The sequence below is a fragment of the Strigops habroptila genome, chromosome 9 (genome assembly GCF_004027225.2).
Source record: "Strigops habroptila isolate Jane chromosome 9, bStrHab1.2.pri, whole genome shotgun sequence".
Classification (NCBI taxonomy): domain Eukaryota; kingdom Metazoa; phylum Chordata; class Aves; order Psittaciformes; family Psittacidae; genus Strigops; species Strigops habroptila.
Genome location: NC_044285.2, coordinates 15,842,327 through 15,862,998, shown reverse-complemented (window position 1 = coordinate 15,862,998; position 20,672 = coordinate 15,842,327). Strand labels below are relative to the sequence as shown.

Here is a 20,672-nt window from a genome sequence, read left to right as displayed (position 1 = left end):
ATATATACTTTAAATGTGCTGTGGTTCCCAAATTGAAAGACAAGCTGCATCTTTTTAACAGTAAAAATTTGTTGCTTTTCATTGGGGTTTTATAGGGTTTGGATGCTTAAAGTTAAGAGAGCTGTGTTTGGTTTTGATTATTTGCTTAGCTATTTCTCTGTTGATCAGGGAGTAGGTTCTACTGCTTTATCTAGAATAGAAATTGTTATCGATTCCATCACCACTGTGGAGTATACTGGTTTTTTAGGGAAGGATCCCTTTTTTTTTTTTTTTTTTTTCCCCTTTCTTTACACTTAAAAATAAGATACTTCAGGAACTTTTAGAGTCAATTTTATGGATTATAAGTCTCTCTCTCAAATAAGATCTTGCAAAAATATACCAAAGTAAAACTAAAGGTAAAAAAACAGAGATACATCTCATTGTCAAATGTCACTTAATGATTTGTCAAAAATTTTGTACTTGTTATTCATATCTGTATTTCTACTAGAACCATCCTCACATTCTTACTTCATTCTCATGTAAAATCAGCCTCTGTTGTATACATAAAAAGTAGTCTGCATTCTGCAAGTAAAAGTGAGCTGATTTTTGTGCATTTTAAGTGTACTGTGTTGAGAATCTTTGAAAGCTTAAATGTATATTCCAGGCCATTCTTCAAAATTCTCCTTTTTCTTTGTTTTTCATTACCTAAAGTAGTTTATATCGAGTATACTGTAGGTGTTTCTAATCTATAGTAAAATTATTAAGGTAGATATACTATGAAAATGAAATGCATTCCCTGTGTGCTAATCTAGCGTCTTTTTCTGTGACTTTAATGGTGTCATTTGTTGAGAAAGAACTTGTTTGAATAATAGTAAAGCAGTAGTGAGGAAGTATACATGCATTCCACTGTGGGCTCTTCAGGATCATCTTCAGGTCTTGCTGGATGTTATCTCTTGAAAGACTGATGAAAGAATATTGGGTTTGGCCAAAATCTGTGGTGTTAGTTCTGGTAGTGCTCATTTAGCAGCAGGGGGAGCTACCAGCCTGCCAAAGCTACACGTATGCTCCTGTTAGAGCTCCAACGGCAGGTTTTTGTAAGGGTGGTGGTAGCTTTCTGTTGCTTCATACTGAGAATGTAAACCTGCAACCTCAAAATCACATTGCAGAAAGCGAGACTTCTCCTTGTTTAGCAAATATTCCTCTTTTTTGTGAAGGTGACTTCTTATCCATTTAGTCTGTTTTTAGTTGGGAAGTGGAGAACTACTAAATGGAGATCTCTGTATACAAGAGGACGTCCAAGTCCATTTGTAATGATCTGGCACTTTAACCTTCTGGGAAAGCATCCCTTTTCCAGCAAGGTTTGGTTTCAAGTTTAAAAGAGCCGGAGCTAGAGGAGAAGAAGGGGTGATAGTAAGAAAGAATACTGGCAAGGTTAAGGGCTTTGCTTTATAACTTTGTTGGTTTTTTAGGGGTATTTTGTGGCATTGTTTGGTTTTTAAGATGGATTGCATGTGTTGTGTAAAATGAATAAAGAAATGTATACAGATTCAGTTTCCATGACAAGCAGCCCTTAATCTTAAGCCCTTAATCTTTACTCAGATGTTTTCTCTATCATTGTGCCTGTATGAATGCTGAGTAAAACTAGGATATATTTTCTTTTTAGGCTGAGCTAATTTCTTTTGTAAAATGAAGAGTGTTTTTTAAATGTCTGCAATTAGGGTAAAGTCTTGGTCAAGAAAAAGGTCTTAGTTAATGAAAGACTCCTGTTAGAATGTAATTTGCGCTAGTTCATTTCACTCTTTAATGAGTGTATTGAGACTGTTGGCAGTGAAGGTACTGGACTGACTTGAATAAGGGCAGTAGACCCTCATGTGTGGAAGACTGTCATAAAGTATGCATTTGGACTGGGTTAAAGGAAGGCTTTGAGAAGGAAGATAGAGTAAGAAGAGGTATTTGTGGAAGCTGAGAGAAAATTGAATTAGGGAAATTGGTGGATGTTTGCCTTAAAGCTTGGAAAAAAAAAAAACCCCAAATCTTAAGCAGTTTTGAAAGGAATACAATTAATGAAGGCTACTTTCTTTTAGATTAATGTCATTTTGTTCTCTTAATTCTCACCTTCCCCAGTGTGAAACACAATAATACCTCAGTTTGGAGCAGAGTCTGTGATGATTAGCCAGCTGTTTTCTGCCAAATAGAATGGATAATTTCTGCGCCCTCTCCCTTGGTGGGAAAACTAGTTTAGATTTTCTTCTTTCTACAAACTAATTTTATATAATCAAACATCTAGGGAACAAAAAAAAAAAAAACCCACCAAAAAAACCACCACCTTAATTTGAGACTTCTGAACACACTTTAAGTTCCTTCATATGTTCCATGTGTTGAAAAGTCATTACAGAAGATTAAGACACTGAAATTGTAAAAAGCTTGTTTCTTTAGGAAGCCACGTTAAAATAAATGCAAGGTCAAATGAAGAGATTTGATTAGAAAATTAGAAAAAAACCCACCCCAACACCACAAAACCACTCTAACCCACTTCCTACAGCAAGATCTCACTGATGTTGTTTGCCAGTCTTTACAGTTCATTGGAAGCCTTCAGGTTTTTTTTTTAAGTAAACACAAACTTAGTACACTGTAACATGTAATTGGGATAAATGGCTGTCATGAGAATAATGTTTGTAGTTTTCAACATTTTAATTCGTATCTCACTTTCACTAAATATCTCACTTTATTAATTATGCATTCATATTTTTGGCATATTACTTGCTTGGGGTTTATTTCTCTCTGAACCCTCCCATTCAGGTAATGGTGTGGTGTTCGGTTTTATTGGGATCTAGAAGGCCGCCTGAATCTGTGTGGCTTTATTTAATAATTTATTTATTGTTAATCCTCCTTTAACATGGACTAGTGACCTCTTGAGGTCGCTTCTAACCTGATTATTCTGTAATTCTGTGACACCAGCCCCTAGGAATACCTGTTTAGGAAGAACTAAAAAGCCCAGTAGCCAAGGTGGCTGCCAACAAAAAAACCCACCAAAAACCCAAGCAAACAAACAAAAAATTGGCTTCCCAATTAGTGTTCCAGGGAAATTGTGGCATGTAGTTGTGCTAGAGAAGCTAACTCTATCCAAAGCCTCATGCCTTAATCTGCATTGAGATATTCCTCGTGTTTAATATATGCATTAGGTTAAGGTCATGGAGGAACAATTTGGAAATGTGATGTTTAATCACCTTTCAAATGGATATAAAAATCCATGGTATGTCAGTGGGTTTCAGGGGGACTGTCCACAGATGAAGAATAAGTCTGCTATGTGAACATAATTTATGCTTTGGAAATTATTTTCTTTAAAGTGTGGTAGTGATGTGAAGTGTGAAGTTCCTGGTTTGTTTTATCATCTAGTAAGCATTCACCCATGTGCTTAGGGGTTCTTACAATGCACTGAACATAGCATGTTTTAGTTATGTGGAAGTTTCAACATATCAGTGTCTTCATGGTTGATATTTTCTGTTCATTTTTGTTTGTTAATTTCCTGGAAAGTGAAAAGCTTTCTATTTTGAGTGAAATCAAAACACTTTCTGTATGTTCTGGGAAGATACTTTAATAGGAACACCCAATGGCATGTGAAGTAAATCAAAATAAGTTAAAGTATGCTTCCCAAATATTTGTGTTGGAAGGACTCAACACTTTTTACTTCATAGTGAACATTTCTTTTGTTACTTGGAAAATATAGGTTCTAAAAATACCATGCTGTGAGAATGTTTGGACTTCTGTAAACAGGGAGCATTCAACCTAATATGGGTGTATTGCAGTATTAAATTGCTGTACCAGGAAAATTAAGCATCTTCACTTACTGAACCCAGGACTATGACTTTCATTATTTAGAAATAAATGGATTTCTTCTTGAAACTTCTTCTTGAGTAGGTAATAATATTGTTAAGGAATAATGTTAATATAATACAGTTAACTTTGAAAATATTCTTTTCTTCTCAACTTGTGTTGCTGATTTAGAAAAGTAAGCCCCTGGAAACAGGTTATAATGATAAAAGTTAATCTCAGATTATGATTCAAGCATAAGTAGAATTCAGCTGTTTTGCTATGCATCTTTTCTTAAAAAAAAAGAAAAAATGCTACTTCATGCAAAATCATCTACAAAGATACAAAATTATAATGCACTGTTTTATTTTGAAATGTTCTTTTTCAGTTATACTCACCATGTACTTTATATGTTTTCAAAGACCTTTACAAATACTAATTTTAAATAGCTTTATCTTCAGTATGTGTATCTATGTAGAATTCTATTTCTTCTGTATTTCTTGATAAATTACCAATTTTGTTGGGTTTAATAATATTCAGAAACATTAACATTTTAAAAATCCTAAAATTGTATTAAAATTTGCATTTCGAATACCAACACAAACATATATTAATGATTTATCAGTTATATTTTTCAGAACCTGGTTAATTCTTCGTTTTATGAATTTTCTTTTTCTTGTTTTCCATCCAGGAAGAAGAAAGACGTATGGCATCTGTTGCAGCAAGGAAAGAGGAAGAAAGGAAGCGTGAAAGCCATAAACAGAACTTGCTGAAGGTATTTTCCATGGATATTCTAAGCCTACTGTAAATCAGTTTATAATAATAATCTATATCTTGGTATATTTTGCTCTAGTTCTTAACATGTCCCAGTATGCCTCTGTCTCTTAAACTTTCGTTTTACTGCTCGAAGTGTGCACTTCACAACTGAAACTCTCTGCAGTCAACTATGCAAGTTGTACTTCAGCAAAAACCTGTAGTTGGATACATGAGTGGGATATATGTGAAAAGATGGTAAACTTAATTTTCACAAATCCAGAGTAAAGGACAGGACTTTCCGAATTCCTTGAACTTGGTCTCCCCCATTCCAGGTGAGTTCTCTAACTGCTGCCATGCAGGGTGTTCTGAAGTAGTTTTTCGTTCATTCTTCCCTGTTGCAGTTGTTCCTTCTATAGGAAGAGTTAAGCAGTCATCAGAGCACCAGCTAGAGTCCAGCTGTTATCTTTTTCAGAAGAATGCTTATCTGCCAGACCACATGGCCTGGTTAATGCTTATATACATGAGATGGAACAGCTCTAACAGGAGACTGAGGTGCACTTGAGAATACTCTTATGGAGCTGGAGTTTAAATGACCTACGTTGCTAGTAGGAGACCAAAGTTCAAGGATCTAAGAGTATCTGCATTCCATTTGTTGTGTGAATATTGCCGTTTGTCTCCAAAACCTTTTTGTCATCTAGTAATGGTTATACAGAAAGCTCTTTCAATTTGGCAGTCAAACAAACAAAAACATTTCATGTATCCATACAGCTAAGTTTCCTAAGTAAAATCATATTCATGAAGGGAATTAGACTGAAAATATTTGCAGGAGGCTGTAAGACGTGTAGCAAATGTTATGTAACTCTGAAAAATAAAAGGACACAAACAGAATGTTAACGGTATATTAAAAGTCATATAAAAAAACTCCAAGAACCTAAATTTATGAATGGAAAAAAGAGAGTTCTGTGTTTAGTGCCTAAAAATAATTTTTTTTAATTTCCTTTATATTTGTATGTCTGTATATTTTGATTTTCTGTTTTATAAAAAAAAAACCCAACCCCAAATATAATAAAGTCTTGGATACAGTTTGTTTGGGGTTTTTATTAAGCAGTGTTATGGTTTGTTGTTTTTTGGGGGGTTCTTTTTGTTTTTAATTTGGGGTTTTGTTTTGGTTGGAGTTTTTAAGGTTGTTTTGGTTTTTGTTTGTTTGGTTTTTTCCCTGCAAGATACTGATGTATTTAAAGTCTCTTCAGGTTTGAAGTTTTGGTGTCAGTTTTAAGTAATGTAAAGAAATGGGAAGTTAGTAAATAATATGCATACAGAGCACTGTTCTGTGCTGTTGAAAAGCTAACTGCGTCTCTGGACTGGAAAAAAAGTAGGTGTTTATTTGTAGTTCATAACCATGGATGTAATGTTTCTTTGTAGCAGAAGGATTGTTTGTCCTGGAGGCCTCGATTTCTCAGTGCATTTTGCTAGTGGAAGCAAAACTTCCCATAAAAGAAAAATATATGTATAATGCCATTGTTCGGTTTTCAGCATTAAATTGTATACTTGGTAATTTAATTGAGGTATTTTTCTTATTTTCAAATAGTTAAGTAGCATAAGAGCCAAATACCACTTATCTTTTGTATGATTCAGTGATTTTGTGTATCTTTTCTCTCTAAATATGTTCTTGTGTGTTATGATTCTGTTTTCTTTTTTCCTGTTTGACGCATTTGAGTTAAAGAAATCCGCTCATAGATGCAATGTCCAATAAAGAAAGTTGCAGACTATAGTATTTTCTTCATTGTTAAACCTGAAGAAAATATATATTCTGCAGGTTTTGTTGTCACTTTCATCCAAACTTTCTTAAACTATGTGCAGAGTAAATGAAATTGTAAGCACTCATTCAACAGCAAATAATTGCTGTTTTCCTGTATTCACTGCATGAAAAAAGTTAATTTCAGCAGTGCTGTCTTGTTCCCTTGCTTATACTTGTCTCCCCTATAGTAGAGTTTCTTCAGTTCTCTTTTCCCAGACTTTTTATTATTTTTATAACAAATTATTATGGTTATGTATTTTTTTGATTTCTTAAATCCCACTCCCCTGGTAAAGTTTGAGAGCATGCTTCAAAACATACAGAGAATGTAATTATTTTCCAACAGAAGCTGAACGTTCATTGGAACAATAAATAGTTATTGCTAGCAGAATCTTCATACTTCTAAAACTTGCTTTTTGTAAAATGAATTCTTTTTTTCAAATTTTCAAAGCCCTATGGGAATCCAGCAGCCCATAACTGAGGGCTAACAAAGAAGTAGAGCTGTATGGTAGCTGAGGTTATGAGGAGACTCTCACCCTCCAGAACCAACAATTTTCTAAATGTGATTGGAATAAAATGCAGACTATTTCAACTTCCCACCGAGTACTGTGAGGAATATTCTTAGTGAACAGCATTGCGGTAATGTTCACAGCTCACCCACTGTGAAAGGAATCGTGTAAAAAACTGATGGTAACAGTCACGTGTTACTTTTATAGATTAAACCTAGGAGCATAGTGGGTATAGGTCAAAAAATGTAGCAAAAGTGTTAATTAAAAATTGCAAAATTACATTTACCCTGGTCCCCTGCCTTTCTCCATAGGTATGTCAAATAAATTTTTGGTTTTTCCTATTTGGAAAAAGGGGCTATAATAAAACTTTGTTTGTTTTGATTTTTTTCTTTTTTTTTTCCTTTACAGCCATAGAGTCTGTCTTAAAACAGAAATGCTTTTAACTCTGGTAAGAAATTGATAAAGGTGGATAGCTTATGCTCTAAGGAAGTGATTGTTAATAGGGATTTAGCTTGTCTGAGATCCTTTTAGGCCCAATTTGAGATCATTGCAGCTTGAAGCTAGGAAGTGCTTGCTGTTTCAATCCAAACTTTCATAGCATCAAAGTAGAACATTTATTAATACAGCCGAAGAGTACGCAACTTTTATCCTTCCCCTGTTCATGGGTAAAATTAATGACAGTTACACAGGCTGCCTATAAACTGCTGTTTATACAACATAGGACAAAATCAGGTTTGCCTTTTCCCTACCTCCATTCCAAAATATCAGGACACTTGTTTGTGTTGCAGTTCCAATAGTGATGTTCTGAAATATGAGAGAAATGAAAGGATTCTTAGAATATGTTGGGAGTTTAATACTTCTAAGAGTAGGAAGCTTTAAATTAAGGGTGTTACTTTCTATGGAATTGAAAGTGATATTTCTATAGCAACATCAATTTAGAGTATGATATTATATACCGAGAAATCATTGGTTTTGGCTGATACTCTGTTTTCTCCATGTTTTATGGATGCAAATTTATTTAATTATAAGCTCCTCTATAACATTTTCTTCTCAGAAATCCTAAGTCACTGTTGGAGTTTCATTGAGTGTAGTCTAACAGCGAGATGGTTGACTCCCAGAGAATTAGATCTGGTTCAGAAAAACCAAATGAAGTGAAACTAACTAAGTTACATATATTAAATCACATGTATCTATATGATGCAATAGAATAATAACCTGTTTATAGATTCGCAGGTGATTGACACGATTTACATGACTATACAAGAACAAGTACTTAATAAACTTTTGAAATACTGATTAATTGACAAGACCTGTCTAGAATATAAAAACTACTTCAAAAATGTTACGAAATATTTGAACCTAGATCTGGTGCACTCCTTGTGTCTGTCACGATGGTAATTTCATCTTCTGTTTTTAGAAAATTGACTTTTTCCATTTTTTTAGAAGATAACTCCCCCCCCCCCTCCCTCCCCCCCCCCCCCCCGAGTATGTTGCAATTACTGCTCAGACTTACAGCAGTTGCATAACTATCTTAGCTAAGTGCTGGGGTCACTCTCACAGCATGGAGGAAAGTACAAGCAGTCTGCATTGTTTTGTGGGAGCAGTATCACAACCAACTCCAGACTGTCAAAATGAGACTTGCATGCTCATCCAAACTAAATAGTTTAACTTCATTCTTTCAAAAGGTGTGGATTTATTAGGTTGCTTTTCTTGTTTCTGTTCTGCAAATTTTGTGAAATCGTTTGCTGGCAGTTATGCAAAATAGCACTAGAACGCTGCCTTCGTTTTAATGCACAACCACCTATTAGTACTCTCGTTTCTTCAATTTAGAACGTTTAAAATGTTTTTATTAAGTGGCATATTTCTTTCAGAACAAACAAATGTGGTGATACTGCACTGATATATCTTGTATATCTTAACTTTATATCTTGTTTCAGGAAAAGAAACGATTAACGATTTGTAATATTGCTCGTCAGTGGGAAATACAGCAGAATCGAATAGCTCTTGTGGCTTCTTTAAACCAAGATAAAGATGATGAGCCCTGTCAGATTAATGGCAGTGCTGCATATGTATTTCCTGAAGAAAGCAGGTATTTTATTGGGTAATACTTCTTGTTGCTATCTTATATTTCTCATCTGAGATCTCACTGTATTTCATTATCAAAAGTAATATATCCAAATCAATCCTGAAAAGACGTTTTACTTAGTGATTAAACCTGTTAGCCATTAGTAATAAGTAACATGTATTAAGTAAGTAATACAACACATTGACTGAAGAAGTGCAAGCTAAATTACGTGAATTTGCTAAAGAAAGAACTTCATGTTTGCAAGAAATGTTAAACATGAATTCTTTAGCCTTTTTAAGGCTCTTAATTTCCTTGACAGCTTAGATTGTTGTCTTCACTTGAAATTAACAAAATGAGTATGTACGAGCATTACAGTTGTTTGTAACCTCTTTGTTTATCAAGAGGCTTCATAAACTCACTCTGAATTTGTGTTCTTGGTTTGAACAGCAGCATCTCTTATTGGACCGCCTTCATACCCGTGCTGTTTTAACATTAGCAGTTCTTTGACTTAATTTTATTCCCAGTATAATTTTTCCTGAGGTAATTTTTGCGTCGTTGGTTATATTTAATATTGTATAGTTTGTTTGTTTGGGGGTTTTTTGTTTGTTTGTTTTTTTGTGATACACTTTGTGGCTTGCTTGTTTGCATCTAAAAGATGGCCACCTGGCATTCTGTATAACTTCCAAATACAGGACCTAATGAACAATGTGTGTCTTTTACCCAATCGGCTAAAGCCAAACCAGCACGCTTTTAGCCTTGGCTAGCTTGGGCAAAAGCTTGAAAAAATAGTCTGCATGAATGAATTCAGTAGCAAGTACAGCTTCCTGCTGTACCTGATCAATGCTGGAGATGTCGGGTAAAGGCAGGAAGTTTTTGCCTCTTGCAAACAGAACCCATCTGAGTTTTGGTGGCTAGGCCTGTTTTTTGTCTCCAGTCGAGTGCTGCATCTTTTGAAACTTTTTTTATTTTCTTAGTATTTTTAAATTGCTATAGTCTTTTCTGTTCTTGTGCTTCCAAAGCTTCCCCCCAAAGATATGTTCAGCCACTGCTTTATTGCCTCCTTGGTTTCTTCACAGTTTATTGCAGTGTTAGTAATCATCCCCTGTGATGAAGTCAGTGTAACTATGGTAGCGTGAGCATTGTTCTTTTAATGAACAGATCCTCTTTGCTTGAGAAATCATGCTTTTAATTAACATATTAAGACTTCTTCCTTGGAGTTTTAGAAAGGATCTTGATGTAATGCTATCTCTGCTTATGCTGGATACAGTGACTAAAGTTGGCTTATTCCTTGCAGTTTCCTAACCATGAATGTTAGGATTCTTTTGTCAAATCTACAGTAATAAAATATAATGCATAAAATCTGTATCCACGTTCCTGTGAAAGCTTTTTAGTTTGACTACAGCATAGTCTACAAATGTACTTCAATGAAATGCCAAATTTCAGCCCTCCGAGATGTTAACTGAAGAAGCTGTGTGCTTTATTTGTGTATGTTATAATGCTTTTATGCAAATTACAGTGCATTTAGGTTTTTTAATTGGAGACTTAGGTTTGGAATTTTTCTCCTTCATGACTGGTTAGAGAAATGAAACTGTGACAGTCATCTTTATCCCCCAATTTATATTTGTTTAAGCAGATTAAGCAGATTGGAGATGTGGCAATGTATGTTATAATTAAGAAGCTGTAGATAACGCTGCTAGTTTTTATCATGAAGTAAGACACAAGGAGATGAGAGTTGAGAATCCCTGAGCTTGTTGCTTAATTGTAAAATTGCTTTTGTGAATTGGAAAGCTCACCTTATTTTAAAGAAATGCTTACTTATCAAGTAAGTGTGCTTACTTATCCCTATCAATTAAGAATTAAACAAAGATAATAAGCCATAAGATTATTCTCATCTCTAAGCAGAATAAAGAATCCTGATGCCCTGATCAGATAATGGACATATGGGTTTGAGGAAGGAATGATACTCTTGTTCAAGAATAAAAATATCTGTTCAGTACTGTGAATAGCATTATCTGGATTGTTTTTAACAACTGTCTGTTCTTAAAATGATTAATCGTGTCATAACTTCTACATTTTGTGTAGCAGACAGAATGTGAAGGTGAATTTGCATGAATAAATACATTGTTTGAAGTTGTTTTTAGATATTTAAAGCAACATAAAATATGTTAAGTTAGCGTTCTGAGTTGAACTTGAACTTGAAGCAAATTATTAAATATGAGTGACTTCTTAGTTGATTTATTTAATACCCTTGAATTATCCCCCCAGTTTAAATACACCCAGACCCTTTCTGCCTAAGGAGTAGAACATTTGCAATGTTACTTGATGGAAAGAGGATTTTCCATCCCTTAATGTTTTTGAACCAGATGAATGAATGCAGCTGGGTTTTGGTAAATGAAAGGACTATCATTCAGTAGAGTCATGTTACTATCTCAAGATAATCTCATTTACATCACTGCGTTTTTATTTTCCTACAGGTCTCTTGATACAATATTGAGCAGTGCAGTACAAGGCTTGTCTGTTCTTGAGTCTCATTTAGTGGAAGTGGAAGGAGACACTCTTTGCTTGTATGGTGCTGGTGCGCTGGAGTGCCTGGATCGAAACTGGAGTGTTCAGACAGCTGGAATTATTGTCACAGTCTCCTTTATGTTCATAGAATTTGATGAAATTGTTCAAGTGTTAACTAAACTGAAGATAAAATTTCCTAATTTTGTGGTAAGATTTCAGCTGTGTGAACAGCTATGGAATACATATTCTCTAGTGGAACCTTAATTTGGCATAATCAACCTTGAGTGCTTTCAAATAAATAGATAAGTTTGTGAATTTGCTTGGTGTTATCCTATAACAATAACTTTAACTTCATACTTCTTAAAAATCTCACACAGGATGATGTTTTCTTTTCAGGCTGGTTATTATTTCTCTTCATTCCTTTGACCTAGCTGATTATTTTTAGGTTGCAAAACTGATACAGTGTTGTTGTTCCACACTATTGCTATGGATCCATGGTATCAGGAGACCTTCATTTTTGTTGTGAGTTTGAAGATCAGATAGCTGATAGGATAAAAAGAGAGAGGTATGATTTAAAGGAGATAGCTAGCTAGTAGCCCGTTTGAATTTGACGGCTTTGGAATTCCTCACTTCTTGGTGAAGCAAAACAACATAAATGAGACATCCCTTTAGTAGTACTTTTTTGTCTTTATTTTTCCTTGGACATTCAAATTAGTCATTTTGAAGCAAATAGTAATATAGTGATAACATACATAAAGCAACTTGTTACTCATATGCCTCTTGAGAGCTCCTTGCTGCTTCTTAAGGTTTTGAGTATAACAGAACTTAATGGCTTAGTTGAGATAAGATAATTTTGTTTTCAATTCCCCACAAATTTATTCATTTGGGGGGGGGAATTTATGGGGGTAGCAGAATCTCAACTAAATTTTTATCTTCACAATCAGTTCTTTCTCCTTCTCCTCCCTCAGTAATGCTACTGTGTAGCCAAGTATACCATGCTCTAGACCACTGATGTAGGGCATGGTTCAAAGAAACAGCAGAGTATGACTTAATGCCAGCCTGCTGTGGCCAAAAAAGCAGAATATTTAAAAATATATATTATGCTTACTTTTATGAGTGGATGTTGCAGTTGATTTACTTGCAGAATTAAAATAAACATTGCTCAAGTAGTATCACTGCTTTTTGTAACATTGAAAACATCAGTGCTGTTACTAAAGGCTTTATAAATTGCTTAGGGGCTTGTAACATTGCCGTTTCTAAACACACGTAATACACCAATTGGTTTTGCCACAAAGACCTCAAATGGAGTGAGCTCAGTTGCTTCATCAGACCTATAGACTGTTTATTAGAGTTTGAAAATTGCTTGAGTGGCACATAATAGGGATCCTTGTGTTCACTCTTTATTGGTTCCTTATTTAATTTATTGTGGTTTACCTTTTTAATATTTTTTTTTTATTTTTAAGCACCTGAAGTTTAAGGAGACAAATCTTGTGACCCTGCAGCAATTCAATGCATTAGCTCAGATGCATCGCATTGAACAGTTGACAGTTGATCCTCAGGGAAATCCAGTTGTAAACTTTACTTTGTGGAAATACTATGTTCTGTTTAGACTGAACCATTTTAATCTACAGAAGATAAATGGAGTAAAGGTAGGACAGTGTTGCTTCCTTCTTACTGTTGGTCTTATAAATTAGCATTGTTTTTTAAAAAAAAAAAGCAGGTGAATTGCTAATAAAATGAGCAGAACCCTGACAGTGTCTGTTCAGTATTTAGTGGGCAGGGGATTAAGTAGACTTCACCGAATTATTTCTTGTGCTATGCATTTGTTAAGTCCAAATATATTGTGTTACAGTTAGCCAAGTTGGTAAGATTCTTAGTTGCCATTAAAATGTCGTATTGTCTCAGTTGTTTGCAATCGCAAATGACAGTCCAAATCTATACCTGATCGGCTTTTACCTGAATGGAAGACTTATTATTTCTGCATGTGTTTCTTAATAAATAAATAATAATTAAAAAAACCAAAACCAACCCTGCATGATGTTACTGTATTTTATAACGACTGTTCACAATAGTCTCAGTGCTGACACTGGATACTAGCGCAAAAATTGGCATTTGAGGCACTACTTAGTAGTTTACAATATAGGATTATTTGTATTTTCTAGTGTTACAAAATACAGCTAAAATATTTTCTTCTTTAAGCCTATCACAGGAAAAAGTCTGTCAAATGAATATTGTTGTTGTTGTTAGCTATGTGTTTTATATTTAAAAAAATTGAAAGGTAGGACACTAATATTGCTATTCTTTTTACTTTATTCCCCATTAATCAGTTGAAAGTAAATTTATTCAAGCATATAAAATGGTTATGTTATACTTGAGCTTTGATCATAAAGGGAGTGAGAATAGTCAGGATGCAATACAAAGTCTGAATGTGCATTCAATTTTAAATGCTAAATAAGTTTAAGTGGTGGTCTAGAAGTTAATTAAAGCAAGAATAATACATTGCTTTAGTCTTTAGATCTGGTATTTTAATTTGGTCATCATCATATGTTTTGGATTAGGTATGTTACTTGTTATCTGATACAGCCATAGCATGGATGCTGTAGTTTACTTTTAGTTCTGTAAAATATGCATTAGTTGCATTGAAGAGCAGGGGTGGGTTAAAAAGCTAACCTGAATTAACTATCAGAGAAAGGATGAGACAAGATAAAGGATGAAGGCAAATATGACTCACTACTACAGCACAGTAGAAAAAGGTTGAATGTGGATTTAAGATTTATTTCTTTTTTACTACATCATATTTTCAAAATCAACACTAGTGATTCAGATTAGAAGAACATAGAAATTAAATCTTACCTGTTTGGTCTTAATGGAGAAAGAAAGAGAAAAAAGAAAATGACACAACTATTGAAGTAGACCTTTTGATACAATTTCAAGGTCAGCATATTCAGACTTTGAAGGAAAACTTTGAATTTAATAATAGTGCTTGGGGATGAATTTAGTGAATGGATTTACATGTATCATGGCATGCTTTTTGCGTAGGACGTATATCAAATCTTATACGTATGACTGAAGAACATTTTTATCCTCAGCAAACATTTTCAGCCAGACCACACTATATGGAGATGTGCACACAGAAATTTTTTTCCCCAGTGTCATTAATCATTTGAAAAGTGTCATAGCCAAGAGGAAGAAGGAGATGAACTCTGATCAGTGTTTTTCGTTAGTCTACAACAGAAGTCATGGTATTTAGCTTTGCAGATGTATATTACCTTTTCTTTTAAAATCAGTAGTAGTAACTCTTGTCTCAATGTAAAAAATACAAACCCCTGAAGTGTCCTTGCAGACCTTAGATCAGCCCTGAATAGTAGTTTCAGATGATTGAAAAGGAAATGTGCATACTCTGCTATTCTGATTATCATTTGTATGCAATGTTTGTGAAGGCTATCATGTTGCCAGCTCTGAGGTGCATATTGTTGGGGAGTAAAAGCAATACACAGTAACTGAATAAACTAAATTGCATAACTCTAGCACTTTTAAACTTATGAAAGTAATAGTAATTGCATAACGAGGCTTTTCTTTTCTCCCCAACTTCCTCTTTCCATTCCAGTTATGTTCCAGGCTAGAAACTGATTGTTAGTCTCCTGCTAATGATCATGTTCACCTTTCAAACTGTTACATTTACTAACTATGAAGAAGAAAATTCTCTTCATTGAGCTACACTATTTCAAGCTTTTTCTAGTGATAGTAATCTCAAGAGTTGTCAAGATTTGAAGTTACTGAACTCTACAAAATGCTTTACACAAAGTGGTGTGTCGTCCAATATAACAGATGCATCACGTTTACTGACTTGATGCCTGTTCTGTGCTTGGCAAGAGTCAGGCATAATAGATTTACATTTATTTGATATTACCGTTACAATCTTTTTGTGATTAATGGAGCAAACAATATACGGGGGTAACATAGAGAACATAAGTTACTGTGAACTAAAGAGTGTATTCAGCATTGCTGTCTCTGTTGATCTGGTCTTTATGCTTCTCTTAACATAAATAAATAAATTAAAATCACTTCTCCAGTAGACCTTTCTGGCTGTACTGGTCTTTGTTTCCTTAGCTGCCTTCTGCGCTCTTTGTTTTCTTGCTCCTGTTAACAGACTGTTCAGCAAGGTCATCTACTCTTAGGCTACTAAGCTAGATTTCCATAATTTTAAATGAAAATGAGCAAATCTAAACACTGTAAAAATGGAATTGACTTTACATTTCTAATTTCCTGACCTATGTTTTATCTGGTGAATTTCTCCCTGCATTATGGTGTTGCAGTATACCTTAGGCAGGAGTAGATCATACAGTGTATAAACATTAAACAAGAATATAATCAGATTACATATATTTGGGTCAAAATTTCTTTTTACTCACTAGTTTGAATAATACAGAACACAAAAATTGTCTGGAAGTGCTTAGTAAATATTGTGAGTATTGAAGTTTATTTAATCATGGATTGCTTTCCAGAAATATATTATAAGATGAACGGAAATTAAATTTGATCCAGAAGTTAAGAACTCAGTGAGTGAGTTTCATTGTCCTGTGTTACCCAGGTCAGATTGAGATGATCATAAAGATTTCTTCTGCACTCACTGGAAAGCCAGGAGTCTAGAAGTTGTGCCAACAAACTTTTGGCAGCTGAAGTCAGTTCATAGTCTGGCCATCAGGGCAGGAGAAACACAGGCCATGGTCTCGAGAGGTTATGAGCCAAGACAAACAAAACCCAGTAACAACCACCAAAAAATAACCCCCTTTCACCTTCTTTATACGAAACGAAAATGTGTAAAATCAACCATTGAAAATCAGTTTAAAGAGACATCTCTAACTTAATGTTGACACTACAGTATGGGTGATATTTAAAGAAGTATAAGGAAGAAACACTTATTTTGGGGGTTGAAAAATGCAGAGAATATATTCTTCCCCACCCCCAAGCCCTCTCTCTCTTTTTCTCTCTGTGTCTCTATCTCTCTCTCTTTCTCTCTCTCTCGCCTTCTCTATGATGCTGCCAAAATAAGAGAGACTGTAATTTACCTTTTCACATGTAGGTACCCAGAATCTTTTTGTTTCTCCAGCATAACTTGATCAGGAATTTTCCTGATCAAGTAGACCTTCTGTAGTGCATGCAGTATGGAGCAGGATCAGTATCCCTGGCCTTCAGATACTCAGTGTAAGAAATAGCTAGAAAATTCCTCATTTTCTGAAAACTATCATGAAGCACAGGGTAGCATGTGTATACATTAAAGTTTCCAGAATTACGGGAAATAAAATGAGCACCAGTACCTCATTTGGTTTCTTTCAAAGTACATTTAAAGTGCCAGTAAAAGCAAATCTACATTTTGAAGATATGCCCGGAACAGATCTGTATGCAGTGTTCTGGATAACAAATTTCAGTTAATTCTTAATGTACATATGTAATGAAATATGAATGTGCCAATTTTGAAACGTAACTTTTTTTTCTTCCCCTTCTCCCCCTTCCCTCACAGGTTACTGAAAATGACGTCGTAATGGCAGAAAGGCTCTTCGGCATTCTGGCATACGTAGCATCCTCTGAGCTGCCACATTATCGCATGCTTTCATTATTTGGAGAATCTAGGTAAAATACAAGGAGTGGAACTGTAATTTGTCCAGAACATGTTGATTAATTCTTTTGCACGCTATTGTGTTAAATTCTTTCTGGAGGAAAAGATGAAAATTTTGTAAGTAACAAGATAGGTTCCCTGGTTATTGCAGAAATATTAACAGCTCCTGATTCATGTAGCCAGAGGTTTTCACAGAAGTTTTATGAAATCTGCTGAGTAAGATTAAAAGGCACATGCACACAAACTAACTGCTTGTTTAATTCTGCAGTTGTATTGGTATTGGTGAAGATTTATGGACTTTGATGGTGAAGAGTTAGCTATTTTTAGTGGGTATTTTATACTGGGTGACTATCACAGTTAACAGATTCAAGAGGAGTTGGTGCAGTAAGAAAAAAGGTGCTTAAAAAAACCCTATTTTTGGTCTTCTATAGATACATACTTTTATTAAGTTTAAGCTGCAAGGTTTCCTATTTAGGAGATGCTATGTGGTATATGTCAAAAGTCAATTATATTGACAAGCAAATTATATATAACAATAATATGACAAGCAATTATATATAACAATATATTGACAAGCAATTATATATAACAAGCAAATTAATGGAGGAATATCTAGAGTCATACATATTTTGAGTAACTTGAGGATGCAGTAAACTTGAAAGCTCATAAAGTACATGGTCAAGGGGAGAAAATTTTAAAAACCTCACAATCACTAGAAACATCTGCATTAAAAAAAAAGTTTCTAGTAATTAAAACTGTAAATCTCTTTTATCTTTTCACAGGAAAAAGCAGTTCCATTATCTGCTGGAGGGAAAGGGAAAGAAATCTGGAATCGGGAGTGAGGAGAGTAGTGACAACAGAAGAAATGGAGGGGAAAGCACAGGTCGAGCAACACTGAGTTACACGACGAAGGATTTTCATATGGAAAAGCTTGAGGTAAGTATATCATTGCAAAATATTTTCATCCTGTATCATATAATCTTAAACTACTACTTATGGAATTTGTCTTGCTATCAAGTTTCAGTTGTGCTGTTGAGATTGGTGGTTTTGAAATATCACTACTTAACATACTTAAATATATGATCAAACATTTTGTCTGATCTTTGCCAGAATACTGGCTAATGGTCAGTTTCTGTCTTCAGTGAAGTGGTTCGTGAACATTGCCATAGTCTCAGAAATACCTTCTCTCCTACAAGCCTTATATTTGTAGCGAAATGTACCTGCATTAGTAAAATAAAAGCGAGCAGGGTTTTTTGCAAAGAAAAATATATATTGCATGGTTTAGGATTTTCTAATGGAATTAGAATGTCAGAAAATATATCCCAAAAGGAATTGGTGAAGAACACCTTCAAACGAGACTTCCTAGGTTTTATATGTGCTATAGGAAAAGAAATAGATAGGAAATGTATTAGGTTTAATTAATAATAAAATTGCCAGCTGGCTTGTTTCAGACAAGCGCATCAGTCACGCTTGTTTTAGTTTGTGTTTGTGATCTGCTAACATGCTAGCATGGGCAGAGGGAAATTATTCTCAGGGAGAACATACTTCTTTGAACCAGTCTCCTTTGAGCAGTCATCATGAGTTCTAGCTATATGCACTCTGCTTCCCACATTTGTCCCTTTATTTGCTTTTTGTTTATGTGGAAATGTATAAATCTTGTAGTGCAAGAAATTAAATCAAGTTCGGTAAACAATGAATTCAATTATTGCATTGTGGCTTTGTTATCTCAGATCCATAGCGTAAAAAAGAGACAATGGCTGCATGTATGGAGAGATTAAATAAAGAAAACAGTTTCAAAAGCTGTTATAGTAGCTTTTAAACTTTGAGTGGCATAGAGTAAGAGAGTGAGGCATTCTCTTGTCTTTTACCATGGAACAAGCACTATAATAAAATAAGCTTGATATTTCTACCGTCCGTTAAATATATGCGTTTTCTCTTCCCAGTGCAGCAATTCACACCTTGTCCATTGTTACAGTGTTATCTATGTGGCAGTAGATATTACAGGATGTCACAAGAGAATAGTAATATAGGCAGAAGACTGATTCCAGTTCCCCATCAGCAGTAAACTAACGTAATAAATGTGATTGAATAAGTTTATTGCTAGAGATGACAATCTGAGTCATTGATTAATAATTTTGGGTTTTGAGATGAAACAGCTGGAAAGTATTTTCTCTGCTTTATCACTCATTTAAGAAAACTTCTGTTTTGATGGTCTGAAACATGACCTAACATTTTTAACAGTACCATAAATCAAACTGGTTAGATATTTAGCACCAATATAACTTACTGTTCAAAGCTTATTATGGCATTTTATAGAAACTCTGCAGAAACAGGGATTAATATAGTTTGAGTAACTAAAACACAGAGCTGGTAGTTGCAAAAAGGTTCAGGTTACTTCAGTATCTAATGTAGTACTTTTGGAACCATGGACTTGTCAGAGTCCATCAGAGAACCTGTGGAAAGGATGCATAGTGACATATTTTTCTGTGACAGTATATTTCATTCTTGTTAGGGCAGGTAGATAAGCATATACTTTCCAAGTATTGTACTATAATCATGAAAATCTGGGAAGGGCATGGAGAGAAGGAAGGAAAGTAATCTGGTCCTTAATTTCTGTAAATTTTGACTGCTATTCCAGAAGGCAAGAAAAATTGTAATGCTGTTGAAAGGTATTTACATGACTACTTAACAATAGATTTCAGGTAAATTAATGTGAATATGAATATTATGGGTACAGTAATATTCTGCAGCCACACTTATAAAAGCTTAGCTTAAACCCCCTGGTCCATGCATCTTAAAACCAACAGGGAGAAGTGTGCAGTCGTCTCTTTGCCTGCTAATCGCAACATTCTTTAGTTCATTAAATCTTTGTGCTTGTTTTTTGGGTTTGCTCTTGTTTAACCTTTTTCTCCTTTGTCTTATGCAACATGTAATGGTTCTCTCATGCAGGAAATCAAGGAAAGAAAAACATTTTGCCAGACATACGTTGAGAACTTAGTGAAAGAAGCAGCTGACATCAATATGAAAAATGAGTCGTTGCAGAAGCTCTGGCCTCAAATGTTCATTGAGCTTGTCAGAGATGCAGTGATAGAAATACGCAATAAAAATTCCTACATGAAACTCTGCTTACAGCGGATCATTGATCAAAACCAGTAGAGTCAAGGCTTGTTGTCTTGCAAGCTTTTGGTTTCAGTATTCCATGATGTTTTACAAACCTAAAACAATATAAAATTACCATCACTATGACATACTTCACACCCCACCCCACAGGGATGGCTTTAAATCTTAATTAACTCTTGATAGTTGTGAAATAAAAGTTTTCTTGCATACTGCTTTAATGGTTCTTCCTTGGCTAAAATGATGAGATGGCATAGAAGTAACTTGGTGATTGTCATGTTTTACTAAGTTCTCGTTTATTTTTTCTGCTACCCTTGCTTCTGTAGTGCTACAGCATTTGCACTCTGCTTGCCTTATTTTTTACTGAACACTTTTCGATTGTCACCTTTTCAACTGTTTGCTGCTGTTTAAAAAACAATCGAGAATAATAGTAGCTGATTTTTTTATGACCAAAAGCTAATAAATTATTTTTACACCCTGAACTAGATGAAGATTGTTGTTTAATTTGTGATGTTAAAG

General features: G+C 34.6%; 1 protein-coding gene across 3 annotated transcripts in view; it reads left to right on the top strand.

Moving 5' to 3' along the window:
- Positions 1–20,380, top strand: part of LRRC49 (leucine rich repeat containing 49) — a 47,927-nt gene extending 27,547 nt beyond the window's left edge. For 2 of the 3 annotated variants that reach the window (XM_030497247.1, XM_030497245.1), the window contains 7 exons: positions 4,481–4,564; positions 8,787–8,950; positions 11,389–11,626; positions 12,883–13,068; positions 16,941–17,050; positions 17,819–17,972; positions 19,986–20,380. In XM_030497247.1, coding sequence (XP_030353107.1) covers positions 4,481–4,564; positions 8,787–8,950; positions 11,389–11,626; positions 12,883–13,068; positions 16,941–17,050; positions 17,819–17,972; positions 19,986–20,192 — 1,143 coding nt within the window. In that variant the 3' untranslated portion in view covers positions 20,193–20,380. The remainder of the gene's footprint in view (positions 1–4,480; positions 4,565–8,786; positions 8,951–11,388; positions 11,627–12,882; positions 13,069–16,940; positions 17,051–17,818; positions 17,973–19,985) is intronic. The other variant, XM_030497246.1, reaches the window with a different exon arrangement.
- The last annotated feature ends 292 nt before the right edge of the window (positions 20,381–20,672 follow it).